Raw genomic sequence first — 18,900 nt, 5'->3', positions numbered from 1 at the left:
TCTTGGAGTTCCAGCTGTTCAAGAATGTCAGTGCCACATGTCTGGAAATTTTGTTGAACTATGGTATGGGGCAGAATGATGGTACCACTACAAGAATTGAGGGAATGATGCTTTTCAATAGTTACAGGAACAGTATCGATATGGGAAAGACGAGAAAGCTCATGAGCCTGGGTAGCATTCTGTACGGTGACGATGTGCGTACCGCTCTTAAGAGCATGAAAAGAAATATCTTTACCAACATGGCGTAGGAGTGCCTTGCCAATACTGTGGTCAGAAAGATAGGCAGTAGAGGAAGTCGGTCGTAAAGTGAAGAATTTAGTCCATTGTGCAGTCTGAAACTGAGCGTGGAAAGGTAGTAAAGGACGTGTCGATCTTTTCTGAGAAGAACGAGAAGGTGGAGAAGTATCATCAGCAGGTAATTGTCGTTGTCGTTTAGGCGTGGGACCAGAGTTGGTCCGACATGGAACGGGCCGGCGATTCGAAAATTGCTGCACCGTAGAGGGAGAGGCCGGAAGCATAGTCAGAGGAGAGCGAAGGTCAGATAAATCGAAGGAGTCAGTCGAGGCCTCAGTACCTGAAGCGGGTGAGGAAACAGCACCGGCAAGAGGTACAGAGGCATGAGGAGTGTCTGAAGAGTGGTCTAAAGACGAGGCGGGGTCAGAACGGGGTGAAGTATCAAGAAGGGGCCCGGGGGTAGCAGGTTCATGGACTAGGGCTGCCATGGTTAGGTTACTTCTTTCTTTTTGTTTTTAAGAAAAAAAAAGAAGAAAAGAAAATAAAAAAAAAAGAATAAAATAAGGGGGGACCGGGGAGGGATAGTTCCTAGGAGGAATGAAAGGGCCAGAAATCTCCCTCCGCGCCCAAGAGGACCTCAGCACCGCAAGTAGCGCAGATGCAGCATGGAACCCGTGCCATAGCCTACTCATCATGCCAGTAAACTGGCAATCCGGGATAGCAACCTCACATCTGCCGAGCTACCTCGGTGGACAAAAGAGAGGGCGGCCGGAAATCCACCACAAAGCATACCTCCTTCGGCCACCACCCCCGGAATCCAAAAGGTGGCTTCCAGAGATACACCCGTCGCCCGAGAGACACCCAAAGCCACCCTCCGGGATACCGGAGAGGGATCAGGACATCCCCAGGCAATCCAGATTCCACGGCAAACTATGCCACCGCCAAGAACCTCAACGGAATGGGATGGACCCCGGTACCCTTTCCCCTACCTAGGAACTAGCGTGCCTGTGGAAAAAGAAAAAAAAAAAGGGCCAAAAAGGAAGGGCAAAAGGGAGAGGTGGGGAGGAGGAGGAGGAAAGGATGGGGAGGATGGGATAGGGAACGGAGGATTGGGGGGTAATTAGGTTCGGTCTGAGAAAGGAGACCGACAGGTCTAATTCCTCAGACCAAGAGCCTCTTCACCATGCCAAGGAGCCCCCCTTGAAGAGGTGAAGAAACATAAAATAGTTTACAGTGAAGTTCAGCGGAGTTTTGGACTGAGCGAGAGCTTTGGGGGGACTGACGCACATGTTCTGGCAGGTCATGTATGCTAGGTCGACTACTGAGCGTGTTTTTTTTTTTCTGAACAAAGCGTTCAAGTATGAAACTATTATTATAAAAAGAAGTACTAAACCTACAAGGGTCATACAGTGCCGCTGGGCAGGAAAGGATGCCAGGGTATTGGGTAGCGAGAGGGGGGAGGGATGATTATTAGGTCATGGAGTGCAGCAGGGCAGTGGATAGTGCAGGGGTATTATTATTATTATTATCAAAAAGAAGCGCTAAGCCACAAGGGCTATACAGCGCTGTAGGGCAGGAAGGAAGCGAGGGCATCAGGTGGCATAAGGGAGATGGATGAGTAATAGGTTACGGATAACAGCGGGGTAGTGGATGGTGAAAGGGTAAAGGGCAGCAAGAGACTGAACTAGAAAGGGCTGAGGGGAGTGCGAAAAGTATCATCAGAGTTTGTGGAGTAAATCAGTCGTTGTCAAGAAGTCAATGAGAGAGTCAGGATTAAAGGAGGGTCCATCAGCAAGAAGGGAAGGTAAAGAGAGAGTAGTAGAACGAAGACGACGACGGAGGTAAATTCTGCGTGCTCGTTGATAGAGAGGGCAGTCTAACAGAATGTGGCTAATCGATACTGGAACTTGACACTGCTCACAGAGAGGAACAGGGTGCCTCTCCATGAGATACCCATGAGTAAGACGAGTGTGGCCAATGCGAAGGCGGGAGAGAGTGGTCTCCCAACCTCGGCACTGATGACAAGACGGCCAGTAGCCTATGCTCAGTTTAATAGAATGAAGTTTGTTACCAACAGAGTTGACCAACGTTGTTGCCAACGGGTGCGAAGGTGGGTAGCTATTGCAGCAAAATAGTCCAGAAATGGAACACCTCGATAGGAAATTGGTAGGTCATGCACTGCTGATCGCGCAGCAGTGTCTGCCTGTTCATTGCCCTGTACGTCGACATGACCAGGGACCCAACAAAAAACAATATCTTTGTTTGGTAGAGATACGGCGTAGCCAAAGTTGGATACGGAGAACTAGGGGATGAGATGTATCAAATTTTTGTATAGCCTGTAGAGCACTAAGGGAGTCTGAGACTACTACAAATGATGACACAGGCATAGATGCGATACGAATAAGTGCTGCAAGAATGGCATACAGTTCAGCAGTAAAAATGCTAGCTGAAGATAGTAAATGCCCCCGCACGACGCTGTCCGGAAACACTGCTGCGAATCCGACGCCGTCTGAAGACTTAGAGCCTTCTGTGTACACAGCGGTGGCATGAGAATGGGAGTGGAAGTGATCAAGAAAAAGAGAGCGGGAAGCCACCATAGGCAGTTGAGCTTTCGAGCAAGGGAGTGAGAAAGAACAGACCCGAACAGCTGGAACTTCCCAGGGGGGTAGGGAAAAGTGAGATGCTATATGAACATATAAAGGTGGTAACTGAAGGGAAGACAAGAGTGAATGTAGGCGAAGAGAAAAGGGACGGAGCAAACAGGGGCGGCGAACGAATAAAGAATGTCTACTAATATCGGTGACCATTCTATAAATGGAAGGATTGTGTAGATCGTGAGAGCGTACATAGTAGCGAAGGCAATGGGCATCACGGCGATCAGACAAGGATGGAACATTTGCTTCTGTATAGAGGCTCTCAACAGGGGAAGAGCGAAAAGCACCAAGGCACAAACGTAAGCCTTGGTGATGGATAGACCTGGCAACGGCGGGAGTACAAAGGGTGAGCTCCATTACAATTAAGGCAAGATGGAGGTTGACTGCAAGATGTATTAGAATGGTTGTCGGCACCACAGACTGGGCATTCGGCCATAGATCTGCAATATTTCGCTGGGTGACCAAAACGCCAGCAATTTCTACATTGTTGCGGTGTAGGTATCACCTTTCGAACTTGTAATCGATGTCCCGCGACATATACAGAGGACGGGAGTTCTCGGCTGTCAAAAGTTAAACGAGCCACATTGCAAGGATAACGTCTCCGCCCCCGGGCAGGAAGGACACAAGTGTCTACTTTGAGGATTGGGAGATCCTGGAGTTCCAGCTGTTCAAAAATGTCATTGCCACATGACTGGAAATTCTGTTGGACTATGGTATGGGGCAGAATGACAGTACCACTACAAGAATTGAGAGAAAGATGTTTTTCAATAGTGATAGGAGTAGTATCGATATTCGAAAGGAGAGAAAGATCATGAGCTTGGGTAGCATTCTGGACAGTGACGATGCGGGTACCGCTCTTGAGAGCATGAAATGAAATATCTCTGCCAACATGACGCAGGAGCGCTTTGCCAATACTATGGTCAGAAAGGTAGGCAGAAGAAGAAGTCTGTCTTAAAGTAAAGAATTTAGTCCATTGTGTGGTCCGAAACGGAGCATGGAGAGGGAGTGCTTGACGTGTCGGTCTTTTCCGAGTAGAATGGGAAGGTAACGAAGGAGCATCATCAGGAGATTGACGTTGGCATTTAGGAGTAGGACCGGAGTTGGTCCGGCGTGAAATGGGCGGGCGATTCGAAAATTGCCGTACCGTAGAGGGAGAAGCCGGAAGCATAGTCAAAGGAGAGCGGAGTTCAGACAAATCGAAGGAGTCAGTCAAAGCCCCGGTACCTGAAGCGGGTGAGGAAACAGCACCAGCAAGAGGTACAGGGGCATCAGGAGTGTCCGAAGAGTGGTCTAAACACAAGGCAGGGTCAGAATGGGGTGCGGTATCAAGAAAGGGCCCGGGGGTAGTGGGTTCATGGACTAGGGCTGCCATGGTTAGGTTACTCCTTTGCTTTTTGTTTTTAAGAAAAAAAAGAAAGAAGAAAAGAAAATAAAAATAAAAAAAAGAAAAAAAGGGGGGAGCGGGGAGGAATAGTTCCCAGGAGGAATGAAAGGGCCGGAAGTCTCCCTCCGCGCCCAAGAGGACCTCAACACCGCTTGTAGCGCAGATGCAGCATGGAACCCGTGCCATACCCTACCCTTCATGCCAGTAAACCAGCAATCCGGGATAGCAACCTCACATCTGCCGAGCTACCTCGGTGGACAAAAGAGAGGGCGGCCGGATATCCGCCACAAAGCATACCTCCTTCGGCCACCACCCCCGGAATCCGAAAGGTGGCTTCCAGAGATACACCCGTCGCCCGAAAGATACCCAAAGCTACTCCGGGATACCGGAGAGGAATCGGGACATCCCCAGGCAATCCAGATTCCACGGCAAACTACGCCACCGCCAAGAACCTCAACGGAATGGGATGGACCCCGGTGTCCTTTCCCCTACCTAGGAACTAGCGCGCCTGTGGGAGAAATCCCAAAGGCCAAAAAGAGGAAGGGCAAAAGGGAGGGGTGAGGAGGAGGAGGAGGAATGGAAAAAGGGGAGGATGGGATAGGGGAGGGGAGAATGGGGGGTAATTAGGTTCGGTCTGAGGAAGAAGACCAACAGGGCTAATTCCTCAGACCAAGAGCCTCTTCACCACGCCAAGGAGCCCCCCTTGAAGAGGAGTGCAGGGGTAGATTATTATTATCAAAAAAAGAAGCGCTAAGCCACAAGGACTATACAGCTGCAGGGGTAGAGGGTAGCAGGAGATTGAGGTAGAAAGGGCTGTGAGGAGTACTAGAGGTATCATCATCAAAGTGTATGCAGTAAATCAGTTGCTGCCAAAAAGTCAGGGAGTCTGGGTTAAAGGAGGGTCCATCAGCAAGAAGGGAAAGTAAAGTAAAGGGCATTTCAAGTACGGAGCTGTTCGAGTACCGAGGTTCCACTGCATATACTTGGCTGTATTTTCATTTGTTTCCCAATATGTACTGTAGTTCCCATTTCTGAAATATTTTGTTTGATTTCTCTTTTATGGGAGGTCATTTCATCCAGGGTATTGGACCTATTTTTACTCTTTTCCATAGATGAAATCTGATTGACTTCCATTCCTCAGGCACTTCATTGACTTGTACAAGTTTAGTGCTTCCCCATGATTTTGATGACTAATTTATGAAGCCTGGTCTTGCAACTAGGCAGTGCTTGCAATAATTCACAGAACCATTAGCATATGCAAAGTAATTTATAAACATGCCATAAGTAGCAGTAGTGTACATTATTATTTATGTGTGTTCTTTACTTTTGTCAGGATGGAAAAGCTGAGCAGGAGTTGCTGGTCGATCTTGGGAACAATGGCACCAAAGGCCACACTTGGGACAATTGGGATGATGACTGGGAGAAGGTAGAAGGACAGTGATTTATTTATTCATCATTGTAACTGATCCAAAACACATGAATGTTTATCATTTGAAATTGGGCTGGCAAAAGATATTGTGACTTGATAGTTTACTAGTTTACAATTTCTCAACCATAACATGAAAGGCTTCCGAAATCTTTCAAAAGCAAAGTTTAGCCATTTTGTCACTTTCTGTATTTAGACATGTACTTCATAAGTAAAGAATAGGACAATGTTAAAACTGAACATGGATAAATATTGTAATAGGTTTTGAATTAATGACAAAAAAAAATGAGTCCACAGAGACTTTTAGTATGTAATTAACCCTTTCATTGTCGTGACTCCTGAAATTAAAAGTGCTGTTAGTTTTATGATTTTCCTCCCCCCAAAAATATAATCTTTTGAAATGGTAGAGAATCATTTTCTAAGGTAATGACACCAAAAATGCAAAATTTGATGGAAAGCTAATAAAATTATGCAGGTATGAAGTTGTTGTCCTGGGCACAATACATGTATATGCAACAGCAATTTTTCCCATTTTTAGGTCTATTCTAGACCAATTCCATTGCTCAAACTGACCCAGTTCCTGGCAATCTTGCTAATATGCCTTTTGTTCTAGTGATTGAGCACAATAAACTGCCCATTCAATTCAGAACTACCCTATGAACCACCAGAGGTCGGTAATTTGGCCAATTTTACACAAAATTCAACAAATCCCAATTTAAAAACAGAACAAAATAAACACTGTAGGCATTCCAGCCATTAAAGCCACCTTTCCTCTGTTCCCTAATCACATCCCTATTCCTCTCCTATATAACCCCCTACATTTTGAATAAATTGTCACACAAACGCAAACATATGGCATTCCCGACTTACAAAGAGCCAAAAAATCAAGTATTTGCTCTGAGGCCTTTTCAGGTCACCCCTGGTCCGAGACCAACTAAAATCATCTCCATTTGAACAGCGTGTCTTCTCATCTATCAACTAATGCCAAGAAATGGGGGAAAAAAAAAAAAAAACTCGAATTCAGTATTTTAACACAACACACTGTCAGAGGTCTGCTGTTCCCATCATATTAATTTTTTTTTTTTTTTTTTTTTTTTTTTTTTTTTTTTTAAAACTGTGCACACCCACCTGACAGACCCCATTTTCTCATGTGATCAGTAAATTTTGACTTAAACAACACATTTGAGGGCTCTGTGATCTAGACAGATCTATAAGAGACAGTGAAAGGGTTATTTAAAAAAAAAAAATTACACACACACACGCATGCACGAGCTCAGAGATAGGTGTGTGTGTGTATATATTAGTGCTTTTTAGGTAGAGTTGCTCAAGCAAACCAGTCTTCTCAAAAAATTTGTCTTAGACAATATATATTTTTGTGAATTAAGATTTTTCTTTAACCTAAACTTGCTAAAATTGACTATGTAATTTAGCTTAATTCTACCAAAAACATTCTAGACCAGTCTAAATTTAGTAGTATTTAATATTGATAATACTTTTTTTTTTTTTCTCTTCTTTTTCAACAGTTGCACTTTGCTTGTTTAGCAAAATGTTCATTGCTTTATAAGACAAGATTACAAGTTCTGCCTAAAAAGCACAAGATGTATATGTAAAATATCATGAAAGAGTAGTAGAATAGTGTATAATTAAATGTGCACTATTTGGCCAACTTCTTACTTGTTTATAACAAAGCACACTTGACCCAGGAGATAAACTATCTGATAAACACCAAAAAGAATAAAAAGGCACAATACTGTGACTGGAACAATTCACAAATAACCAAAGATAGGAGATTGAAACTTATGACATTTTCATCTGACTTGGACCATTAACTAGTCATTAGTTTGACTGCTTAATGGTCCAAGTTTAACTGAAATGTCAACACAAGTTTCATTCTCCTATGATAAATACCAGGCTGATGCCATATCTACTGCACCACCACCACATTACAAAAATAATGGGCACTATATTTTGAATGATTCAACCCATTGCTCAAATGACTTAGATTCACGTCATGCAGCTTTTTCATTGCATCTCGGATTTTATGGCAATGCAGGTGTGTATTCAGGCAGTGGGTTTACTTGAAATATTATGTACATTTTTTTGTATGTAGTGGTCCAGTGCATATGGCCTGGTGTTTACCAAAAGAAAGTTTGCCTCCCAGGTGATGTGCGGGTTCTTGTGAGTAAGAAGCTTGGGGACCAATAGCATTTACGAAAATGATAAAATACATAAACCAAGAATGTTATAAAAGGCTTAGGAAAATTTGCAGACATGCTTACAAAACACAAGCTTGTATAGTATTCCATATACCTATGAGGCATAGTAATATGCTGTCAGATGACATTAAAATTCTAAATTCCAAGTAGTGTTCACGAGGCAGTAATCGAGTGATGTATGGTAATATTGTTTGTGATAGAGTATGTCTGTCACATGAAATAAATACATTTACAGATATTTGCCAAAGTTATGTTTGCAAAAGATAAAAATTTGAATATGGTGCAATTGTTTATTTTAGAAAGTATAAAAATTATATATTTTTTATGCATAATTAGTGTAAAGGAAATGTAGAGAATAAATTAGTTCTTAATTTATATTTCCCAGGAATATTTGACTACCGGATATATGTATATAAGCACCAGAACCATAACAGTGTATATAGTTTTAAGGTTTTAAAATTAGCATAAGATTAAAAATGTAATTTTAACTTATTCAATATAATCTCAGTCCCATACAGTAATATATAAGACTTTAAACTTGCTAATTATATCTATATTTTTTTAGAACATTGTTTATATGTTTGTCTTGGTTTTTTTTTTTTTTTTTTTTTTTTTTTTTGTGAATATGGTTTTGTCATTTTTATCAATGTTTTTGGTACTTTTCCTCTTCGAAATGAAAAGGAATAGTAATTTGTCGGAACAAACTTTTAGAGTGATAGGCTATAACCAAAAGCCAACAAACCAGGCCTTATTTCATTATCAGGGGAAAGTGGTCAGTGATGCCTTCACTGATAGTGTGTAGTTAATCCATCTTTAGCTCCCCAGGACCTGAGCCTGTCGAGATACCACTACCATTTGTTCCATAATTCAGGATAATGTAATGATGACTCTTTACTAACTTGGAAATGAATGGCACTAATTTTTTTATTTCTAGTCCTGAGGAATATAATTGAGAAAATTTATTTTGCAAGTTCTCATTTTAAATATCTGATGGAAGCCTAAATATTACTAAATTTTATAGAGGGCATAATGCCTACAATTAAATTTTTCTAAATATCAAGTTGCGTGCCATGATATGTACCACTTTCTAAATATTTAATCCCAGTGTCTGTCTATCCCACTACATATTACATTATATACACATGTATATGAACTTAGGATTTTAGTACTGTGTCTATTTCCTAAATGTTTTCATCCTCATTAAAGCTGCTTTTTACATATAAATGGTGACTACTGATATTTGATTGCATTTTGTGATGTAAATCCCTATGAATTAAAAATATTCATGTTTTTCATTGCAATTGATTTTGTATATCTCAGAGTGAACATATAAATTATGTCCATATCCTTCCTCCAGTAGTGTGCTTGCAATTATCGTTACCCCTCAGGGAAGTGCCTTGATGCCAGTGTTGAGCTCTTGATCTAAAGAATTGAACTTTTTCTATCGAATTAAACTTGATTGCTTAACATTTCCCCAGATGGTGTATGACCCCTATGGGTTGAGTGCTCTGCACCCCACTTCTCTTGATTGTAATAATAATTTGCAGTTATGGCTGACACTGATTTCACTATTATCAACAGTGAAGACCCATACAGTTTTACCACTTCAACATAATTACAGTCCTTGTTTTTTTTGGTTTTTTTGTTTTTACATGGCTGTTTCCCACTTAGGCAGGATGACCCAAAAAGTGAGAAAAAACTTTCACCATCACTCATACATAATTACTGTCTTTGCAATGGCACTCAGATATGACAGTTTAGATGTCTCCAAACTGCCAATATCACAAACCCCTCCTTTAAAGTGCAGGCAGTATACTTTCCCTGAATCCCTTCACAAAATATTACCCTCCAACAGCTCGTCAGGTCCCAAATACCATTTGTCTCCATTCACTAACATGCTTGCTGGAAGTCCAAGCCCCTCACCCACAAAACCTCATTTACCCCTTCCCTCCAACCTTTTTGAGGACAACTCCTACCCTGCCTTCCTTCCTCTACAGATTTATACACTCTTTGATCCATTATCTCTAAATGACCAAACCACCTCAACAACCCCTCTTCATCCCTCTGACTAATACTTTTAGTAACTCCACACCACCACCTAATTTCCACACTACGAATTCTCTGTATAATATTTACACCACACACTGCCCTTAGACACAACATGTCCACTGCCTCCATCCTCCTCACTGTAGCATTTACAACCCATACTTCACACCCATATAAGAGTGTTGGTACCACTATACTCTCGTACATTCCCTTCTTTGCTTCCATGAATAACGTTCTGTCTCCACAGATACCTCAACGCACCACTCACCTCTTTTCCTTCATCAGTTCTATGGTTAATGTCATCCTTCATAAACCCCTCTGTTGACAAGTCAACTCCCAAATATCTGAACACATTCATTTCTTCCATCCTCCCTCCAATGTGGTACAGTAGTCCCCCCAAATTCATGGGGGTTACATGCCAAGACCACCCACGAATTTGGAAAAACTGTGAATTCTGGACACGGTAAAAAAAAAAAAAAAAGCCTATGCCTAGTTTTATGGTTTAAACCCTTCTTTTTGATTATAATAATAATAATGGTTTAAACCCTAAATATGCCCCCAAAACACTAACTTAATTTCAAACTCAGCTTCATACATCACCCTTAACCCATAAACGGTCCAAACGTATATACAGGAGGGCCCCGCTTTACGGCGTTCCGCTTTACGGCGTTCCGCTAATACGGACATTTCAAATTATGACCAAAACTCACTATACGGCTCCCCCCACCTGACTTTCTAATACGGTCACCGTGCCCCACCCTGTTTGTTTACATTCTCCATGAGCTCAGTAAGCACTAAGTCTCTCCATTTTGTCTGGAAACTCCAAAATTTCAAATGTTTTTAAAAGTTATTTCATATTTTATATATACTCTGATAATTATACTTATGTATACCTGTACCTAAATAAACTTACATACATCAAGTCATTTAAATGTCGTATATTACGTTAATATACACATTTTCATTAATCCATCCATGATATTTTTTTCAAAATTATATAATAAACACGATGCATAACATATAAATAAGATAAATACACCCCACAGTAGAATAAATAAACATAAATGTGAGCTGTGTAGCAGACGACTTCCACAAGTGGTGATAATAACAATACTGAGTCTCATTAAATGTCGTATATTACGGTAATATACACATTTTCATTAATCCAGCCATGATATTTTTTTCAAAATTATATAATAAACACTATACATAACATATAAATAAGATAAATACACCCCACAGTAGAATAAATAAACATAAATGTGATCTCTGGTAGCAGACGACTTCCACAAGTGACGCCATAATAACAATAGTCACGGAGTCTCATTAAATGTCGTATATTACGGTAATATACACATTTTCATTAATCCATCCATGATATTTTTTTCAAAATTATATAATAAACACGATGCATAACATATAAATAAGATAAATACACCCCACAGTAGAATAAATAAACATAAATGTGAGCTGTGTAGCAGACGACTTCCACAAGTGGTGATAATAACAATACTGAGTCTCATTAAATGTCGTATATTACGGTAATATACACATTTTCATTAATCCAGCCATGATATTTTTTTAAAAATTATATAATAAACACTATACATAACATATAAATAAGATAAATACACCCCACAGTAGAATAAATAAACATAAATGTGATCTCTGGTAGCAGACGACTTCCACAAGTGACGCCATAATAACAATAGTCACGGAGTCTCATTAAATGTCGTATATTACGGTAATATACACATTTTCATTAATCCAGCCATGATATTTTTTTCAAAATTATATAATAAACACGATACATAACATAAAAAGATGATAAATACACCCCACAATAGAATAAATAAACATAAATATAAGATGTGGGAGCCTGGTTTGTTTACTCTGTGCCTGGCCTGTCACCTCTCATGTATTCATTCTTTCTCTCTCTCATTTATTCGTTTTATCTCATTTACTTACTCCTGACCCTACATTAAGACTACAAATATTTTAAGGTAAGTAATGAGTGAACTGTATATACATTTTATCGCTCTGGGATGCTTAAATATCATAGAATAGTATGTGTGGGTGGGGTGGCCTGGTGAAATAGCCTGCCTATTACAATACATACCACACTTGATTTCTTACAATAAATACTACTTGTCTCACCCTAGATTAAGACTATAAATATTTTAAGGTAAGTAATGAGTGCACTATGTGTGTATTGTACCTTTTTATTGTTTTTTGATGCCTGGTTCTATTGCTAACTTAATATATGTTAGTGTAAACTTGTTATCTAGTGTTTGTATGCATTTATAAGTGGAAAAAAAGGGTGTTCCACTTTACGGCGATTTCCGCTTTACGGCGCTAGCCTGGAACCTAACCCGCCGTATAAGTGGGGCCTTCCTGTATACGTTTTTTTCAACATTTGATAGTATGTAAAAAAAACTTTTTTTTTTTTACATTTGAAAACGTGTAAAAAAACTTTGATCTATTTTTTTTTGTTATGTTTGAAAATATTTAAAAACGTAGATCTACTTTTGGAGCACTACGTATGTGAACGTAGATCTGCTTGGACCGTTTACAGGTAAAAAAAAAAAAAAAAAAAAAAGTAAAGATAAATCTGTATACAGTACTGTACTGCTATATCTCCCGCAGGGCTAGAATGTAAAATACCTTAGTTACCCCCCATATGTATTGTAATTCAAGCAAGCCCATTTTCTTTGGTATACTGTAATTCATGCAACCCTAACCTTTGTAGTTCATTAGTTCACTCCAATTTTTTTTTTTACTGAACTATTTTCCTCACTCTGCCACCAGCCAAATATAAATCATTGGAATAACACATGTAGAAGTAAATAAACTGGAATAGGAAATAGTGCTATAATAATTATATGTACATAAATGGGGAGGTTTATGGGTCAGGCAAAGGCAGAGATAGAAAGATACTTTAAAAGAAGTCTAATTATTAACTGAAAGGATATTATTATAATCAAAGAGAAGCACTAAACCTACAAAGGATATGGTGATACAAAAATTCCAGTATAAAGTTATTACTATTAATATAGAGCAATCTACTGCACTTCTTGCAAAGACGTACACCAGGAAGGGAGGGAAACTGTATTATTGGAGGGATGCAGAGCTTAAAGGTAAAACCCAGGAAACTGTACTTGCAAGATTCTCCTCTGGTGACAGTTGTCAGTCACAGCCAGAGCCACTCACTAGTCCTTCCACCAAGCTGGTCACAACCCCCACTACTTCTGCTCCTCTGTCCTCTAACCGTAACACGTGGTCTACAGGAGGTTAGTGACCTTCCCGTACCTAAAATAAGGAATGCTGACTTACTTTTCAACATACTAAGATTTGAAGTTGGCTGGCTCTTAACTGAAGAGACATGCCTCCCATCTGTATACTGTATATTATACAAAAAGGCAGTCATTACATAGTGATTCAGTAGAGTTCCAGCACAAACTAACAGGACCAAGTGTGACTTAATAATAATTTATTTTGACATGATACATAGTTGTACAAAGGAATATAATTGGGTGTACATGCCAAAAGCCCCTTTGTATGCAGAGCATTTCGGGCAAACTTAAAATTAACTTAAGATTAGTAAGACAATAACAGTTCATATAGTCATTAGATAAGTTACAATGAGTACAAGAGAAATGAGTATTATTAGGTAATGCTATATGGCTTTAATAAGTCTAGCAGAGAATAATTAAACTATTGAATTAGTTTATAAAAAGTACAGTATTACAGTAGAACAATTTAAAATAATATACAATATGATGTATATTACAATTTAGTACTGCTCAAAACAATGAAATTTAAATGAAAGTGTACTAATTAGACAGTGAAAGATTTCCTCAGCATATCTTCTCAGGAGGAAAATTCTCTTCTGAATTAAAATACAAGGCTGGCATACTTAAAACCCTCAAACCTGTATACTGTATGACCCTTGTGGGTTTAGCATTTAACTGAGACCTCTAGCTTATGTTACTGATGGTCTGGACAATTTGAAAGTGTTAAAGTCCATCTCATTTACTCCCTAGTAGAAGTCTCGAACCAGTTCCTCCCATGAATGATAAAGAGATCATGAAGGATCCTACTTATCTCAAACTTGAGCAACTCGGATGTAAATTCAAACACCTCAATAAAGTGATTGAACGTTAGGAGAAAATTTGGCAAGAAGACTATCTCACCTCACTGAGAGAACACTTCTGTGGAGCTGGAGTCCCTGAAAATCTCATGTCCTTAAAACCTGGTGACATGGTGATTTTTAACAATTATGGTCCAAGGTCTCAATGGCCTCTTGGAAAAATAGTGACCATACAAATGATGCAAATGGGAATATCAGGACAGTTGAAGTTTTAAGCAAAGGTGAAGTGAATAAGTGGACAACAGATAAACTAGTGCCATTAAAATTACGTACACAGTACTGAAAACAAACGTAGTGATTCTCCAGAAACCCCACAGACTAAAGCTGTTAAGAAAAGACAATCAGGAGTGTTGGCTAGTGAGAAAATCAAAATGTTAAGAGGTGAATAGTTCACCTACGGTGAACTTTTGCCGGCCTCCCCAGTGTGGAGACAATTGTCCAGTAAAGGGGGTATCTCTCAGCCCACCCCCCTCAGCCCTCTGAGGGACTTAGCCTTCTCACAAAGGGATAGTGGACTTTTCCTTTCTCCCACAACAGTTTTATTAGAACACATGCATGTACCATAGCGCCTTGAGGGATGCCCTCTCCTTGCTCGAATTTCTGATCAACTACACAACGAGGGTTAAATGAGAGTAATTACTCTTTTTCCCATAGTAGGAAAATTAAAAAAGATAACTTGTGCCCCACTTGGTCTGCAAGTCAGGGACATGACTTAGCCTACAGCTAAATAACAAGAAACTTACCCTCATGTTAATTCTGGCTGCACAGACTAGCAACGAGTGTATATAAAGCCGAGTTCAGCATTTCTTTTGTGTGTAGGAGGAACTGTTGGGCAGCCTGTGGGTCAGCTGAGAACAAAGAAAATGACTGTGCAGTAAACTGAAATACTGTCACTCTCCACTAGGAAATTTAACTATTGCAAAAAAATGTAGTGATCTTCGGTATACAAATAGGTAGGTGTGAGATTTGTCTGGAGTTACCAACAGATCTTGTGACACAAGGGTGATCCACCCAAACCCAGCAAGTACCACTACGCATTTCAGTTAACTGTGAAATGCTGGACATACGCTCCTTTGGGGAAAATTGTAATATCTATACTAGTCATTCTGCAGCTCAGAGATGGGGCTACCATGACTCAAAGCGAGACTTCTTGACCGAGGCTGCAAGAAGTCCGAGTCATCATTGAAGCTAAGTATATCTTTATTATGTTGGAAATTAGACTTGGCTGGTAAATTCCCCCCACAAGTAAGGAAGAAGCAAATGTGTTCAGATATTTGGGAATTGACTTGTCAGTGGATGGGTTTATGAAGGATGAGGTTAACCATAGAATTGATGAAGGACTAAAGGTGAGTGGTGCATTGAGGTATCTGTGGAGACAAAAAAGGTTATCCGTGGAAGTAAAGAAGGGAATGTACGAGAGTATAGTGGTATCAACACTTATATGGGTGTGAAGCATGGGTTATAAATGCTGTAGTGAGGAGGAGGCTGGAGGTAGTAGAGATGTCGTGTCTAAGGGCAATGTGTGGTGTAAATATTATGCAGAGAATTTGTATTGTGGAAATTAGGAGGTGTGGAGTTACTAAAAGTATTAGTCAGAGGGCTGAAGAGGGGTTGTTGAGGTGGTCTGGTCATTTAGAAAGAATGGAACAAGGCAAAATGAATTGGAGAGTGTCTAAATCTGTAGGGTAAGGAAGGCAGGGTAGGGATCATCCTCGAAAAGGCTTCAGGGAGGGGACAAAGGAGCTTTTATGGGTGAGAGGCTTGGGCTTCCAGAAAGTGTGCATGAGCATATTAGATAGGAGTGAATGGAGACGAGTGGTTTTTGGGACATGACAAGCTGTTGGAGTGTGAGCAGGATAATATTTTGTGAAGGGTTTCAGGGAAACCAGCTAGCAGAACTTGAAGGAAAGTGTGAAGTACAATTCCTTCACCTTAAAGGAGGGGTTTGGGATATTGGCAGTTTGGAGGGACATCTAAACTCATATCTGAGTGCCTCTGCAAAGACAATGATCATGTATGAGGGATGGTGAAAGTGTTGAATGATGAAAAATTTTTTCTTCTTTCATTTTGGGTCAACGTGCCTCAGTGGGAAATGGCCGATATGTTAAAAAAAAAAAAATTACAGTCTTGCGCAAGAACTATACCCCAAGCTCAACAGCAATGAAGTCTATCAAGAATCCAACTGTAGTCTGATCATGTGCAGCTTTTTCTCTAACCCAAATCAACGAAATCGGCATCAATCTCAAACAGTTAGTTTAATATCTTTATTATGTACCCCATACCCATCCTGTGGGTGGTTGTCAAAAGATTACAGGGGTACATAATGGATCCACGGACTGGGCTGCAAAGTTTGCAAATATTAACTGGGTCACACACACACACACACACACACACACACACACACACACACACACACACACACACACACACACACACACACACACACACTCAGAAGTGTCCTTGTTTGCAGACGATGTGAAGTTAATGAGAAGAATCGAATCGGACGAGGATCAGGCAGGACTACAAAGAGATCTGGACAGGCTACAAGCCTGGTCCAGCAACTGGCTCCTTGAATTTAACCCTGCCAAATGCAAAGTCATGAAGATTGGGGAAGGGCAAAGAAGACCGCAGACACAATATAGTTTAGATGGCCAAAGACTGCAAACCTCACTCAAGGAAAAAGATCTGGGGGTGAGTATAACACCGAGCATATCTCCTGAGGCGCACATCAATCAGATAACTGCTGCAGCATACGGGCGCCTGGCAAACCTACGGATAGCGTTCCGATACCTCAGTAAGGATTCGTTTAAGACTCTGTACACCATCTACGTCAGGCCCATACTGGAGTATGCAGCACCAGTTTGGAATCCACACCTAGTCAAGTACGTCAAGAAATTAGAGAAAGTGCAAAGGTTTGCAACAAGACTAGTCCCAGAGCTACGGGGATTGTCCTATGAAGAAAGGTTGAGGGAAATCGGCCTGACGACACTGGAGGCCAGGAGGGTCAGGGGAGACATGATAACGACATATAAAATACTGCGCGGAATAGACGAGGTGGACAAAGACGGGATGTTCCAGAGATGGGACACAGACACAAGAGGTCACAATTGGAAGTTGAAGACTCAGATGAATCAAAGGGATGTTAGGAAGTATTTCTTCAGTCATAGAGTAGTCAGGCCATGGAATAGCCTAGAAAGTGATGTGGTGGAGGCAGGAACCATACATAGTTTTAAGGTGAGGTATGATAGAGCTCATGGGGCAGGGAGAGAGAGGACCTAGTAGCAATCAGCGAAGAGGCGGGGCCAGGAGCTGTGACTCGATCCCTGCAACCACAAATAGGTGAGTACACACACAAACGAATATGCACAGATAAGGGAGGCTCAGCAACAATATGAAAATGACATAGCAATGAAAGTCAAGTCTGACCAGAAGCTGTTGTATAGCCACATTAGCAGGAAAACAACAGTCAAGGACCAGGTAATCAGACAGAGGAAGGTGGGGAGTTCACAAGAAACAACCAAGAGTTACGTAAGGAGCTCAACATGAGATTTAAAGAAGTATTTACAGTGGAGACAGGAGGGACTCCAGGAATTCTGAATAGGGATGTACACCAACAAGTGCTGGATGAAATACATACTACCGAGGAGGTAAAAAAGCTATGTGAACTTGATACCTAAAAGGCGGTGGGACCAGACAACATCTCTCTGTGGGTCCTAAGAGAGGGAGCAGAGATGCTGTGTGTGCCACTAACAAAAATCTTCAACACATCCACTGAAACTGCACAGCTACCGGAGGTATGGAAGATGGCAAATGTAATCCCAATTTTTAAGACAGACACGAGGAACTAAAATACAGACCTGTGTCACTGACGTGTACAGTATGCAAAGTCATGGAGAAGATCATCTGGAGGAGTGTGGTGGAGCACCTAGAAAGACACGTGCTTATAAACAACCAGTGTGGAAAATTACATTTATCTGAATGTATCATTATATACATAACAGTAAATGAATAAAGATAATTATTAATCAGTTAGACAAGTAGGAATTTGGGACACAGGCCGCAAAAAAATGTCCCCCTTTGATACCTACCACTGTCATATCCACAATTTACTCTGGACCTATTAATTACAATTGAAAAATACATCACCAGGAATTCTGGTGAATATATAAATTTGTGGACTGTATATTAAATTAATAAAGAATTATATATATACACATTTACATAACAGAAGGAGAATATCTTAAAAATCACTCACCAATTTGACTGGAGACCAAGTTGTATCATACTCAGAAAACCCCCCTGTCTACATTTATGATAATAATACTGGCCAGAACTATAAACATAATATAGACATGACTTAGCTGGGGTTCCTGGAGCTGTCTTGTCCAGTCGTTTGATATCTCAAGTTATGCAGGAATGCACATCCAACAATTTTGCCTCCTATTTGAGAGGTGTCAGCCCAATTTTAACCTCTAGAGCACGAAAAATTCTTCCCATTATTCACAACGTCTGTTACTCAATTCAAACAAAATGGCGAGTGTCTTTGCACAGGCGCAGGTCCAGTTTCCCATTTTCCATAATATAATTCTTTTAAATACAGTATGGCCATCTATTTACATATAACTACTGTATTTCTGGAAAATATATACAGTATTTTCCACACTGCGGCCGGCCGGAGTTCGTTGCTAAACGACTCAAATTACTCCTTCCTTTAGGAGACGATTCCAGCCAGTTCTGGCTTGAGTGGCTGTTCTCCTAGTAGGTCTTACTACGATTTCATCTTCCGGCAT

General features: G+C 40.5%; 1 protein-coding gene and 1 long non-coding RNA gene across 3 annotated transcripts in view; one reads left to right on the top strand and one right to left on the bottom strand.

Moving 5' to 3' along the window:
• LOC128692026 (ADP-ribosylation factor GTPase-activating protein 1-like) overlaps positions 1–9,209 on the top strand; it is a 121,078-nt gene extending 111,869 nt beyond the window's left edge. For both annotated transcript variants that reach the window (XM_070085096.1, XM_070085095.1), the window contains one exon: positions 5,606–9,209. In XM_070085096.1, the coding sequence (XP_069941197.1) occupies positions 5,606–5,713 (108 nt within the window). In that variant the 3' untranslated portion in view covers positions 5,714–9,209. The remainder of the gene's footprint in view (positions 1–5,605) is intronic.
• LOC138852716 (uncharacterized) overlaps positions 1–18,900 on the bottom strand; it is a 79,031-nt gene that overhangs the window by 10,926 nt on the left and 49,205 nt on the right. The window contains exons 2-3 of the long non-coding RNA XR_011392028.1: positions 17,968–18,035; positions 13,119–13,269 (exon numbers count right to left, since the gene is read on the bottom strand). This is a non-coding gene — a long non-coding RNA (uncharacterized lncRNA). The remainder of the gene's footprint in view (positions 1–13,118; positions 13,270–17,967; positions 18,036–18,900) is intronic.

This window comes from Cherax quadricarinatus, chromosome 15 (assembly GCF_038502225.1).
Source record: "Cherax quadricarinatus isolate ZL_2023a chromosome 15, ASM3850222v1, whole genome shotgun sequence".
Lineage (NCBI taxonomy): Eukaryota > Metazoa > Arthropoda > Malacostraca > Decapoda > Parastacidae > Cherax > Cherax quadricarinatus.
The sequence above is the reverse complement of the archived record's forward strand: the minus strand, read 5'-3'. Positions and strand labels throughout refer to the sequence as shown.